This window comes from the organism of the source record quoted next, unplaced genomic scaffold, assembly GCF_019419815.1.
Source record: "Pyrus x bretschneideri cultivar Hongxiangsu unplaced genomic scaffold, Pyrus_bretschneideri_v1 Contig12, whole genome shotgun sequence".
In the NCBI taxonomy this organism is placed as follows: Eukaryota; Viridiplantae; Streptophyta; class Magnoliopsida; order Rosales; family Rosaceae; genus Pyrus; species Pyrus x bretschneideri.
In genome coordinates this window covers 3,007,325-3,021,353 of record NW_025999413.1, presented here as the reverse complement: position 1 = coordinate 3,021,353, position 14,029 = coordinate 3,007,325, and the positions used below count along the sequence as shown (strand labels likewise).

The following is a 14,029-nucleotide window of genomic DNA, read 5'->3' as shown; positions in this document are numbered from 1 at the left end:
ATTACGTAGGGTCCATCCCACTTTGATGTGAACTTGCTTTTTGTCTTATGAGTTGTAATGATAGGCCTACGCAATGCCAGCACGAGATCTCCGGCTTGGAAAGACCTTGGGCGGACTTTCTTGTTGAATGCCTTGGATAACTGTGCTTGGTAGCATTCCAAGTGTTGTTGAGCTTCGAGCCTTCTCTCATCCAGCGCTTCCAACTCCTGAAGGCGCAACTTTGCATTTTCTTCATCAGTCAAGCCTTCTTGTATAGCCATCCTTAGTGAGGGAATTTGACTTTCGAGCGGTAGAACAGCTTCTACGCCATATACGAGAGAATAAGGTGTAGCTTGGGTAGGAGTCCTATGTGTAGTCCTATATGCCCAAAGTGCTTCACTTATTCTTTCATGCCAATCTCTCTTTGTTCGGCCGATTACATTTTTCAGGAGGTTGCACAGCGTCTTGTTGAATGCTTCGGCGAGGCCGTTGGCCGGAGCATGATACATGGAAGACTTGTGCTGCTTGAACTTGTATTTGTCGCAAAGCTCGTCCACGAGTCGGTTGGAAAACTGCTTTCCGTTGTCAGTGATAATGTAGCGAGGCACCCCATATCGGTGGATGATATGCTCCTTGATGAAACGAACAACAATTTCCTTTTTTACTTCCCTTAAAGGGATGGCTTCAGCCCACTTGGAGAAGTAATCTGTTGCAGCTAGGATGTAAGCTTCTCCTGCAGATGACTTTGGCGTAATTGGTCCTACAACGTCCAATCCCCATGCGTCGAACGACCATGAAGCAACTGTAGGGTGTAATGGTTCAGGCGGTTGATGTATGAAGTTGGCGTGGAATTGGCAGGCTTGGCACCTTTTGGCGTGTTCCAAGCAGTCCTTCACCATGCTCGGCCAGTAGTAACCCATTCTTTTAAGCCGGAAATGTAGCTTTGGTCGAGACTGATGTGCCCCACACACACCTGAATATGCTTCTTCCATGGCTAGATTAACTTCTTCCTCACCTAGGCATCTCAGGAACACTCCTTCAAAAGAGCGTCGATAGAGTGTTCCTTTGTAGTAAAGGAAGCGAGGTGCTCGTCGACGTATTTCGGAACGGTGTCTAAGATCATCTGGAAGCTTTCCGTGCTCTAAATAGTCGATCAGCGGCTGTCTCCACTCTTCAGCATCGACTGGAAGTACTGAGATGACATTTGTATCATCTAGTGACATTTCATTAACGAGCGGAATCACCCATCTTTGGAAAACTGGCACGTCTGCAACTTCATCTTTTCCTAGTGTCATACTCGAGGCTAGATTGGCGAGAGCGTCTACCATTTGATTTTCCTTTCTTGGCACATGTTCCAGTGTCACAGCTTCGAACTTTTGTAGCAGTTGGGTCGCTAGCTGGAAGTATGGGACGAGATCATCTTTCCTCACCTCATATTCAGTTAAGAGTTGATTGATTATGAGCTTGGAATCGCCATATACCTTAAGAGCTGTGATTTCCATGTTGATTGCCATTTGGAGCCCGATGATCAATGCTTGGTACTCAGCAACATTGTTGGAGCATAGCTCATTCAGTTGGAAGGAGTAAGGTAGTATTTGCCTTTGTGGCGACATGAATACTACTCATGCCCCCGCTCCGTCTGCTCGTGCGGATCCATCGAAGAACATCGTCCATGTTGGGAAGATGTCGATGTAGAACACCTCCTCGTCAGGCAAGTCGTCTGAGATTTTCCAATCAGCCGGGATTGGATGATCGGCAATGAGCGTTTGGTGCCGTTTGCAGTTTCAGCTCGTGCAGGCAAGGAGCGTTTGGTGCCGTTTGCAGTTTCAGCTCGTGCAGGCAAGGAGCATTTGGTTGTCACCTTTTAAGCTCGTGCGAACGAGGAGCTTTTGTTGTCACCTTTTAGGCTCGTGCGAACGAGGAGCTTTTAGGCTCGTGCGAACGAGGAGCTTTTGTTGTCACCTTTTAGGCTCGTGCGAACGAGGAGCTTTTGTTGTCACCTTTTAGGCTCGTGCGAACGAGGAGCTTTGGTTGTCGCCTTTTATGCTCATGCGGACCAGGAGCGTTTGGTTGTCACCTTTTAGGCTCGTGCGAACGAGGAGCTTTGGTTGTCGCCTTTTAGGCTCGTGCGAACGAGGAGCGTCGGTTGTCGCCTTTTAGGCTCGTGCGAACGAGGAGCTTTGGTTGTGAATTTGTCAAATGATCTTAGAGAAGCATTCCTTGCAATCTTTATAGCAAGGAGTTTTGACTGAGTGATTGAAGAAGTCTTTGGGGAAGAAATCGCGCATCGTGATGGCAACGGACGATCTTTGTGTCATAACTTCATCATCCTCAACACTTTCATGTAGCTTTGAAGGTTGACGATAGCTGCTTTGCCCCTTTTCCGATTGGTGAACTTGTGGAGGAGACCTATGTTTCTTGTGCATTTTCTTTGGAGTGACATAAGTCCATCCTTCAACTTCACTTGACTTAACTGACATGGTTTTGGAGCATGCCCCTAGCGGTTGAGGTGAAGATTTTGAGTTCAAAGAGCAAGAAGTGACGGTGGTATAGTTTGACTTCACCACATCATTAAGATCTAGCTCGATGATCCCTTTCTGAGCCAACTTCATGATGAAATCTTTTAGCACAAAGCACTTTTCCGTCGGATGACTAATGAAGCGGTGGAATTTACAGTACCTTGGACTGTCAGTACGGTTCATATCTTCTGGCCGTCTGCACTCAGGTAGGTCGATCACCTTTTTGTCAAGCAAGTCTTTCAACATGGCAACCACGTCAGAGTCGGGGAATGGATAAGTCTTCTCCTCAAGCTCCTTCAAAGTGCGTCTACGTATCTCTTGATCACGAAAAGCTTCGGTTTGAATCGCCTTGCTTCGTGTATGGATTTTGACTGGAGTTGTGTTGACCGTCATTGCTTCCTTGGTCGGTTTCCACGTAGCCTTATCCACCTTTGGCCCCAAAACTTTGTCATTCTTGTAGTCGGCGATCTGTTCTTTCTTCCCATGAAGGGGTGATGCTTAACTCCATATCATGGGCGCGGGTGGCTAACTCCTCAAATGTTCGTGGTTTGATGCCTTGAAGGATGTAGTGTAGTCCCCACTGCATGCCTTGAACGCACATCTCAATGGCAGAGGTTTCAGAAAGCCGATCTTTGCAATCCAGACTTAAGGAGCGCCATCTATTTATGTAGTCGACGACAGGTTCATCTCTCCACTGTTTCGTACTGGTCAGCTCTAGCATGCTTACAGTACGACGAGTGCTGTAGAAACGGTTGAGGAATTCCCTTTCTAGCTGGTCCCAACTGTTGATAGACTCAGGTTCGAGGTCAGTGTACCAGTCAAAAGCGTTACTTTTCAGCGAACGCACGAACTGTTTGACGAGGTAGTCTCCCTCTGTCCCAGCATTGTTGCAAGTTTCAATGAAATGGGCGACATGTTACTTCGGGTTGCCTTTTCCATCGAACTGCACGAACTTTGGGGGCTGATAACCCCTTGGCATTTTCAAAGCATCAATCTTCTTGGAGTAAGGCTTTGAGTACAGTACGGAGTCATGCGAGCTTCCTTCGTACTGTGTCTTGATAGTGCTTGCGATCATCTCCTGTAACTGCTGGATAGAGAGAGATCCCATGAATGCCGTTGCTTGGTCTAGCTTCGGCTTCTCTTCAACTTTCTCCGCTGATGGCTCCTCTTCTTCGTCGACTTCTTTCTTTAATAGGCCAACATTTAGGTCGACTTTCACGTCGGGCAGCGCATCTAGTTGGTTGACAAGTGCAGCAATCTGCAAGTCCTTCTCTTCCACAGTCCGTGTAAGCTTTGCGATTGCTTCATTCATCTGAGCTAGCTGCTCCTCGATTGAAGTTGCTCCAGTGGTCATGACTTGCATGGTTGTACTGCCGCTCGACTCAGCGTCGGAGAGTAGGGACTCTGAGTATTTCCTCGGGCTTTCCCCTCTTGATGCCCTTAGCGAGGCTAGGGTGATCACAGGCTCGTGCCTCAGGTGCTCTTGTTCATTTGACAGAGTTAATGCAGGGGCGGAAGCCGCGGCAAAAAGAGCTCTTGCCTTACTTCGGGTTATGGTGCCCGAAATATCACCACTTGCAGCGATGATGTTCTTGTTCTTTGCTTTGATTGCAGGAACAGCTTGATCCTTTCTTGATGCCATTTGCGTTTTTCGATGTTTTGAGGATAGAGATGAGAGGTAGAGATGTCCCACTGGGCGTGCCAAATTTGTGAACACGAAAGTTCCTTGAAACAAGAAACAAGAATAACGTGTACAAAATAATATTTTTTGTGTTTGATGATTTTGGGGTTACGATCTCTCTCAAATTTGGTCCTCTGATTCTATCTTCGTAAGATGTAGATTTGTTGATCCAAGGGCTGTCGAGGCTTGATCTTGGATGAACAGTTGTAAGTTTCTTCAAGGGCCTTCGTGGCTTTGATCTTGAAGGTTGATGGAAGTTTCTTCAAGGGCCTTCAGGGCTTGATCTTGAATGTTGATGGATGAGCGGATCTTCAAGGGCTTTTGGGCTTGATCTTGAAGAACGGTTGGTTTTCTTCAAGGGCCGTTGAGGCTTAATCTTGAATGAACAGTTGGTTTTCTTCAAGGGGGGCTTTTGGGCTTGATCCTGAAGAATAGATGTGTGGATTTGTTTGTTGATCCAAGGGCCGTCGGGGCTTGATCTTGGATGAACGGTTGTATGTGTGGATTTGTTGAGGTTGTTGATCCAAAGGGCCGTTGGGGCTTGATCTTAGGATGAACGGATGAACACTTTCTTCAAGGGCCGTCGGGCTTGATCTTGAAGAATGGGTGTATGGGTTTGTGGATGAGTTGTTGATCCAAAGGGCCGTCGGGGCTTGATCTAAGGATGAACAGTTGATGAATGATGAACACTTTCTTCAAGGGCCGTCGGGGCTTGATCTTGAAGGAAGATTTGACGAAGAACGAAGAGTGCTTTCTTGATCCTTCGGAATTCTTGGGAATTTGGATGCTTGAGAGCTTTGGAGTTTCAAAGCTTCAAGGATTTGGGGAATTCTCTCCCAATTTTGGAGTAGAGAAATGTATTTGTGAATTCCTTGATGCTTGATACCTTGATGGAGAAGCCTATTTATAGGCTTTGAGAATGAATCACCACCACAAAATATTTTTTTCCTTTCCAAGCACCATTGCCTAATTTTCCCACTTAATGCAATATTGAAATTGAAGTGGTGTAACTTATGGCCTAATTTCCTACTTAATACCATTTTAAACTTGAAGTGGTGTAACTTATGGCCTAATTTCCCACTTAACACCATTTTAAACTTGAAATGTGTATGCTTTGTCATTGCCCAAATGAGAAAAACTTGCTTTGATCCGTAAGGGATTGACGTGTGCTTGTCTTGTCATTGCCCAACATGAGAAGAAAAACTTGTTTTGATCCTCAATGGATTGAAATGTACTTGCCTTGTCATTGCCCAAAATGAGAAGAAAAACTTGTTTAATCCTTCAAGGGTATTTCTTCCTATTTTGTTGAGTCACACGCCATGTGTACAATTTGTACAACACGTGGCGTATGCCATGTATGCCTTGACACGTCAAAACTTTAATGCATTGGTGAACATTTGTTTCACCGAAATTTCGATGTCTACAATTACATCTCATCCGAATTCACTTTATAGGAATCCTAAAAACTTTTACATCTTAATTATTCATTATGTATGTGTAGTAAAAAATCATTTGACTTTTTTTATTTACAATTAAATATAAATAATATCTGACTATGTATGTGTAGTAAAAAATCATTTGACTTTTTTTATTTACAATTAAATACAAATAATATCTAACAAAAACTGACCGTACGATATACAATAAATAACTAGAAAGTGAAAATCCTTGCAAAATGAATCGGAGGGGATCCTCTTCCAAGCCATAACATGCATCTATAAATGTGTTTTTGGTAACGGACGACTGTTTATAACAGCTTTGTAAAATATAGGTTGAGTACCGTGTTAAAGTTGGATATACACCGGTTGGAGGTCAAACGGAAAAGGATTTTTATCATCACAAGATCAGTAATACCATAAACTATCCATGATGAAGGCCAAGGATGAAAATGAAACCAAAGAATGGAACGAGTTTATCAATATTATCCTGGATAAATCTAGCCAAATCAAAACATAAAAGTCTTTGAAACAAGCAGTTACATCGGGCGGGATACGAAGCTCAAACGCTAAAAATGGCCTTGTAACGCCTCGGGCATCTTGAAATAGCTACAGCTCATATCTTATTCTTTCGTCGTAAAATGATTTCAGTATACTCGACCAACTTTATAGGGAATATTTCCCATGTTTTAACTCCTAGGCAGAATATGGTATTCTTAGGGCCATTCTCTGGGCAAGCCAAGGCCTTCCTGGATCTGGGTCGATGAAACGATGCTGGAGGAACTGGTCTGCTTCCTCGTCTACCAGTTCTCTAGCCCATGTCACCCGTTTCGATGGGCAACTACCCGGTCCAAAACACCTGCAATTTTCATTCAACGATGCAAGCTTGTCAAACTCTACCTCTACTCACGAACCCGAAAGAAACTTATAATTTCAAAGCAACAATCACTACTTCAAGAAGTTGTTACGCGCAAGAGCAGGTAAACAAAGCCACAAGCTTGAGAACCCAATTAAGGTAAACATCTTTCCCTTCTCAGCTCTGTTTAATTTTACTTTTAGGTACCCCACATGAACCATCTAAAAACAAACTAGTTTGGTTTGATAAGACACCACGTTCCTCCGAAGTTATTGTAGTCCATGTCCATCGTTTGGTTTGATAAGACAACGTTCCACCGAACGGAGGCACTGTAGAATAGAAGTACTATGCAGATGGACTAAAGTATGCATACCTGTATTCATAAAAGCAAGCACTTCGTTCATTCTCTGTTTTACCCCAATTATTCCATCCTACATGTCTGATGCATCCATCCATAAATGTATATGCAAAAACGACTCTTCCAAAAGGTCCCCACGGTCGTCCTAGATATGCATATGAAGTCCCACCATTTCCAGTGATTACACATCTGCAACAATTCAAGAAAACAGGGTTGGTTTTTGAAGTAAAAGAAAACAAATCATCAATCGTTCATCAATGAAGTACAAGAAAACACATCCAAGTTTCATAAGTTATCAAATGTTGCATTAGAAAGTATGGAACTCTAACTTGTATCAGAAAGACATAGGGAAACCGGAAAGTCTAAAGAGTCAAGAGAGTATCACGGCAAGATTTCATTCAAATATTAATTTTCCGTTTTAAATTATTATTATTTAGGGGAGGGGGAGGGCTCAAAACTACAACAACAATTTAGGGGACGGGGGAGTTTCGAACCCGGGACATATGGGTGGAAACCAAAACCCTATCCACTGGGATATTGGACCACATCCAAAAAATATTATAGCATAAGTATCTTATTGTCTCTTTTTCCTTTCGCTATTTTTGGTTGATAGTTACTTCTCCAAGAAAAGAGAGAACTAAATATGGTTCCATACAATTCAAGGATTCAATTGCTTATGTAAGCCACAAGCAACTTCAACCAAGATGGGCGAAAGGCTAGCAAACCAACATACCTTAAGAATACATATCCTGTTGTCTCCTGGGAAGATTTCCTGCTTTGGGCAGTTATGAAACCTGCTGACTTGCAGTGGATATGACAATGCTCCAGAAGTGCTGAGCTATTGCCGAAAATGAAGTCCACACTTCCTTCAACATAACAATCTTTCAGATACTGCTTTCCATAATGCAGGTATAGGGTATCCTGCATTAAAAATCGAAAGGACCCTCCAATTAGACTGATAACTGCTCTCACTTATCCTCAAATAGCTCGTGGTTACCCAGTAAAAACAGTAACAGTTTGTACCCAACAGGAAATTAAAGAAAATAACTGACTAATTGGGACAATGGGTATACCTGCCATCCAAGGAACCTGCAGTTATAGAAGGCACATCGATCAGCTGTTACTCTAATTGCCACAGCTTGACCCGATCCCTACCGAACAAAACAGAGGGAATAAAAAAGTTAAACACAATGTTGAGAGTGAATGAAGTTCAAAGAGTGAAAGGAAAATTCGAAGGACTTTGTATTACTATAAAAGACATAAGTTTGTACATTTCCAACAACCTCTAACAACAAAGTTTAAACATTCCACAACTTCTCTGATGACAAAGATGTTGGTTTTCAGAACCTTTAAAGTGTATTTTCGATTAAGAAAATGAGAGAAAGAGAGGCTTTTCGAGCTTCATTGCTCGCATTTTCTCTCCATTACCAAAAGTAACGAAAATGAGATTTTTGTGTTGGCTGAACGTTCCAAACCCGGTTTTCCCTAATCAAAACAAGTCTGAAAAATCTCCTTGTCTTCCAATCATATCATCCTTTCCTTGGAAAAGGATGGGGATCCGGGAGATTCTGTAATTGTGTCCGTTCATCGTACAAATTAATTTAAAATAATTTCTGACCACGACGATATACGATGAACGGATACGATGACGGCATCCCCAGGAAAAGGATCTTGCGAGGATCCTTTTCCCCTTTCCTTCACTCCCAAATAAGATTTCAAAAACCTGGTTAATCCAACGAAACTAGTAACTCCAACATTCATAACAATCCACAGAAGAAAACCAAAACAAAACAAAACAAACCAACAGGTTCAAAATTTCAACTTCAGATTACAAGTTTCACCATGCTCAATATACAGAAATGCAATCAAAAGATGCAAACTTTGAACTATAACTAAATAATGAAAGGAAACCAAGAACCGAAACAAAGCTAACCTCAGGAGCTGAGTTCTCAAAAGTGATGTTCTCTGCAATAAAATCCTCTCCTTCCACAATAGCACTCCCACACCCGAAAGTCCCAGTTCCGATCACCCGAGAAGCCTACCAAAAACCTACTACGTCAGCAAAACCCTTCATACACGTGTCGAAAACCCTACTGGGTAGATTAAAAAAAGGGTACTACCCCACCTGGTGGTGCTCGATTTTGGTGGCGGTGTTGTTCCAGGTGAGCACAGTGAGCTCCGGAGCCAGACCCGCGAGCGTGATGAGGTTCTTCGTCTTGGGCACGTACACCGGCTGCCGGTAGATTCCGGAAGCGACGCGAATCACGGTGCGACGGGTGTTGCAGAGAGGAACGGCGTCGATGGCCTCCTGCACCGTCCGAAAGTCGCCGGAGCCATCCTGCGCGACCCTGAGAACGAGGGCCGCCATTTCTCACGATCTGGGAGCTCTCCGAAGTGGGAATTTGTTAAAGTTTGTGTCTTTGCATGCAGTGGCGATTGGATCGATGGTCGCGAAGATTAAAAGCAGAGTATCGGTCCAGCCAGCCGGACCGACAGTGACAGAGGATCAGATAAAAAATGTTTAAAGTTTAGTTCTTGGAATCTGGTGATGTCGGCTTTGTAATGGGCCGGGTCCAAAGGGCCCATAGAAAGGAACATGTGGCCCAATACTCACAAGTTTTCGATACGGATTTCGACTCCAGTTAATAAGTGTATACGATAAATAAAAACGAATGTGAATAACATTACTTTTTGCAATTACACGGACAAAATTAAAATGAAACCCTCAAAATAATGCAGGCCACTGTAAAATTTACGGTAAATAATGAAACCAAAGGGTGTAAATTTGGCCTTGAGATTGCACTTTTTGACACGATTTTTCGCAGGAGAAATCGTCAACCGCCATATATAGAGCGTTAAGCAACATTTAAGACTTATATTCTTCTCATCAGGAAAAGTTGATCAAAACCTCATCAAAATTCGATATTACAATAATGACGCGTTACCGCTCGTACTACGCGACGAAGGATACCGACGACGGCGCCGACATGTTCGAGGAGTATGACCCGACGCCTTACGAGGGCGGATACGACATGGGATTGACTTATGGCCGGCCTCTACAACCTACAGAGAAGACGTGCTACCGCCACTCGTCGGGGTCGGCCTCCAATGATTACAACGAGCCGGAGTTTCCGTAGTACAAAGAGTCGTCTGCGTACGACGAGGAGGGCGTGAAAGAGGAGTACAACAGCTACGCCCGACCGTCGCACGAGGTCGACCAGTACAATATTCGGAAACAGAATTTGGGTGGTGGGAAAGAGAAGGGGTATGGAGGAGGGAGGAAAAGCGGGTCTTTTGACGACGAAGAGAGTACTCCTGCAGGGGAAGGAGGCTATGGTCGCAAGAAATATGTGAGAAACCACTCTTATTCTCTTTATTTGGAATCTTACATTATGTTTTCAGTTGACATGCACGTATGTCTTATGTGTTTACTAGTCCATCTACACGTGATAAAAGAAATAAACGCATTGAAAACATATACATCAAACCCGTCGGATGAAGAGAAAAAACGCATTATGGTTTAAAAGTTTGAATTAAGTGTGTTGTATGACAAACACGTATGTTTTACATGTTTATTTATCGGAACGTGTTACTTTAATGAAAGTGAAACAACCATACATGCACATATTAGAATTAAGCAAAGTGTTTCTTTAAGTATTTGTATCTAAACGTTGTGTTATTATCTGTTGCATGCATGCAGTCTACGTCGCCTGGTGGCAGTCGATCATCATGGTGGCCGGGATGCTGTACTAGCGACCAAGCAATTCAGTAACTAACATACGTCGGGTACTCATGTCATGTGCCATCCTTCTTAAATTGATTTTATGGCATTGTTCACTGCTTAATTTGATTGCAAATTTGTCTCAACACCGTATGAAAATGTACGTATAAAAATCGCTTGGGACCTTAGGTGCAGTAGAATCAACTTTTTGTTGTTTTATTGCCTTGAAGAATACTTACACAGGTCGTCCTCCGCTCAAAGTTTTTGAAACCAAATTAAGTGATTCGAGCAAAGATGGTGTCAGAATTGTTCGAACACATCACTTGAAAGAAACGAAGGCTTTCTACCAAGGACACATCATTCATTCAACTACAATCACAAAGAGAGGGCAGTCTAGCTAATTAGTGAAACCTTTTAGGAAATATGTGGGACAGAGTTTCACTCTTTGTAAGTGTGGTCGTCCTTTTATAGGTATTCTCTCGTAAAACTAAGACATAATTTCAGTAATATTACCGATCGAATAAATATTTGCCACTAATTAAAAAAGTAAACCATGCAATTAGGGCTGTAAATTGGTTCAAAACTGTTTAAATTTGCATTGGGTTTGGCTCGTCGAAGTTTGGCTTGTGAAAGAACCAAGCCAAGCTTGTTCGGCTCCAAGTTTGAGCATTAGTATGTTCAGCTCGTAAAACTTTTGAACCACTCCAAACTTTTTACAAGGGAGCTCAAGGTAGGGTGAGCTCTGCTCGATCATTCAAGTTCACAACTCTTGTACAATACGTGCTAGCAACGGTACTCGCGTGTTGCGTTGCTACGGGTTTTAAAACTAAAACATGCAGAGAGTTATAAATACCTACGATATACAACACTATTTATATTCATGTGAAAATCTATTTACAAAGATGTTTACAATAACTAACATATAGGTGTCATATATCAAAGTCATTGATTTCTGGTGCGGAGTTCACGGATTTGCAGAACCAGCATGGAAGAATAGTTGTACAACGTTAAATCAATGATATAAACTACTAACTCCAACTATTAAAATTAAGACAAAATTCAAGTTTTTGTATTGAAATTTAATTGGGTTTGTGCGATAATTAATAGCTCAAACAAATAAATTGATAAAATGAATTGAGGATGTTACCTCAAACTGTCTAGGATTGCTAATGGAGGGGATGAGCTTTGCAATGTGAAGAGATTCATCATTGTCATTGTTAATTAAGTATATAGTAGCTTCTGTAGAAACTTTAATTACATCTTCATGTTCCATGTTGAAGGACTCCTTTGTGTGTTTCATCAACACATTGTTCTGAAATTACAAACCTTAAAATGGAGATATTACAGCTTTTGATAATATAATATAAAAAATTGTGTTAAAGAAGATATTAGATGCTAATCATAAAAGGGTCTCTTCCACCACTTAAAATTTGCAATAATAATTTTGAACAACGAATAAAAAAATTCTACCAAGAGACAGTAAAATAGTGAATCAACTTAATTTCTATAAAAAAAATTTGTGCAAAAATTTCATTAAATTTTGGTAAAGACGGAAAAGAAAAGGGTTAAGGTAATCAAAGACTAATGAAAATTATGATATTGTTTTAACATTAACTCAGGTTGATTTTGGTCACCAGCATTAATAAAACGAATGACTTTAACTTGGGCAAGCAAACAATTAAATTAGACGTAAGCCAAGTAACTTAGAATTTAACCATATCAAAAAAGCAATGACAATCAAACTAACCCCTTCTTTTCATATGAAGTAGAATATGTTCTCTATGTTGCCTTTGTGAAGAAGGCATTTTTCACACTCTACATACAAAATGCGTACATTGAAAATGGTCAGCAAGAATATAAAAACTTTACATATACACTACTGCATATGTATCCTATACTATATTGTATATGTATCAAACACTATATTGTACATTTATTTGGACATAAGATATAAAAATTTACTAACATAATTAAGCTTAAATGTATCAAAAGAAGCAATTACAAATTGAAATCAAACGATATTATAGTTGTTCTAAATTTTACAAATAGCATTATAAATTGTTAAAAAAATAACACCATTGTAAAAATTCACTACTCAAATCTGCAATTCTATTAAAAACACATCACTAAAAATTATCTCGAGCTGGATCCGCTGGATTTGAATCCTCAGTTGACTTAGAGGGAGGACGGGGATGGAAAGAAGTCATCTTGCAAGCAGAGACCAACTGCTTTTTTACCTTTTGATCACCCATGTTGTTATTCGACTCAAGAAATCCTGAAACCAACCACATAATTAAATTAAGACCACAATGCACTAAATGTCGACATTTACAACCACAATGCACTAAAAGTAAAGACGAATGGAAAATGCTAAATAAATGTAAGTATTCATATGTAAATTTAATTTGCCAAATATTTTTCTTTCTGAAAAACTTTGATCTGCAAAACCAAATAACATTTTTCAACAAAAAAGAACTAATTTGACAAAGCAAATACAATATACAAAAACAACTATTCAATTTAGCTTCATTTAGATTATAGGAAGTCCATTCAAAACGACCAAAAGGATAAATATATATATATATATATATATATATATATATAGAAGAACCAACCTTTTTGAAAGATCACTGGTTCCGGTGTTCTACCGTTCAATAACTTTAGCATGGACCAAATAGCTGAAATAAAAACAAACTCGATTAACTAAATCAGAATAGAAAACCAATACAAATTAACAGAGAAAAACACATTCACAATACAATAAACGACATACCTTGATGGAAAGAGTGAGAGAGCAATTAGTGGGGTATAATGATGAGTTTGATGGATTGGTTGGGTGATGGCGATGGAAACCAAAGGAAAATTCTAGAGATCCACCTGAGAGAAGCAAGAGAAGAGTGCCACCCGTCCCATTCCTTTCTACGATGGCGGACACGCGTACAGAAGGGGTAAATCCGTGATTTTACTATACTATACACAAAAGAAGTCGAGAATTGTTAGCAAATAAAGGGCAATTACGTCAAAACACTGTTAATGATCAGTGTTGAGGAAAACTGAATTTTAGTATATATAATATAATATGGAGGTCCAAGTCCAACCAACTCAACTAGAAACAAACAAATATCATCTAAGATTTGACTCTTGGAAATAATAATTTAATGAGATTTTTTTTTCGTAGAATTAAGTAGAAATGAAGTTAGTTTGACTCTTGAAAATGATAATTTAATGAGATTTCTTCTTTTTCGTTGAATTAAGTATAAATGAAGTTAGCTAACTAACTCAACTGGAAACAAACAAATAGCATGGACTCTTGGAAATGATAATTTAATGAGATTTTTTCTTTTTTCGTAGAATTATGTAGAAATGAGATTTACAGTTGTCGCTAAAAAAAAGAAGTAAGATGTTGTCGATTTATTAATTGCTTTCAGTCCTAATCTACTTCAAATTATTTTGGAAGTAAGATATTATTATAAATTTAA

At 40.5% G+C, this 14,029-nt stretch overlaps 1 protein-coding gene across 1 annotated transcript; it reads right to left on the bottom strand.

Moving 5' to 3' along the window:
• Positions 1–6,062: 6,062 nt before the first annotated feature.
• On the bottom strand, positions 6,063–9,328 carry LOC125474382 (pectinesterase 31-like). Its single transcript, XM_048577959.1, has 6 exons — positions 8,955–9,328; positions 8,763–8,867; positions 7,903–7,980; positions 7,563–7,750; positions 6,845–7,018; positions 6,063–6,474 (listed from the first exon to the last, which is right to left on the bottom strand). The coding sequence occupies exons 1-6, from the start codon at positions 9,195–9,197 to the stop codon at positions 6,312–6,314; spliced, it is 951 nt and encodes a 316-aa protein (XP_048433916.1). The 5' UTR covers positions 9,198–9,328; the 3' UTR covers positions 6,063–6,311.
• Positions 9,329–14,029: the final 4,701 nt, after the last annotated feature.

Coding starts and splice junctions, on each gene's coding strand:
- LOC125474382 (XM_048577959.1), bottom strand. CDS start 9,197: ATGGCGGCCCTCGTTCTCAGGGTCGCGCAGGATGGCTCCGGCGACTTT. Junction 7,751..7,902: donor GCAGGTTCCTTGGATGGCAG/GTATACCCATTG, acceptor TTTTTAATGCAG/GATACCCTATACCTGCATTA. Junction 7,019..7,562: donor ACAGGATATGTATTCTTAAG/GTATGTTGGTTT, acceptor GAATTGTTGCAG/ATGTGTAATCACTGGAAATG.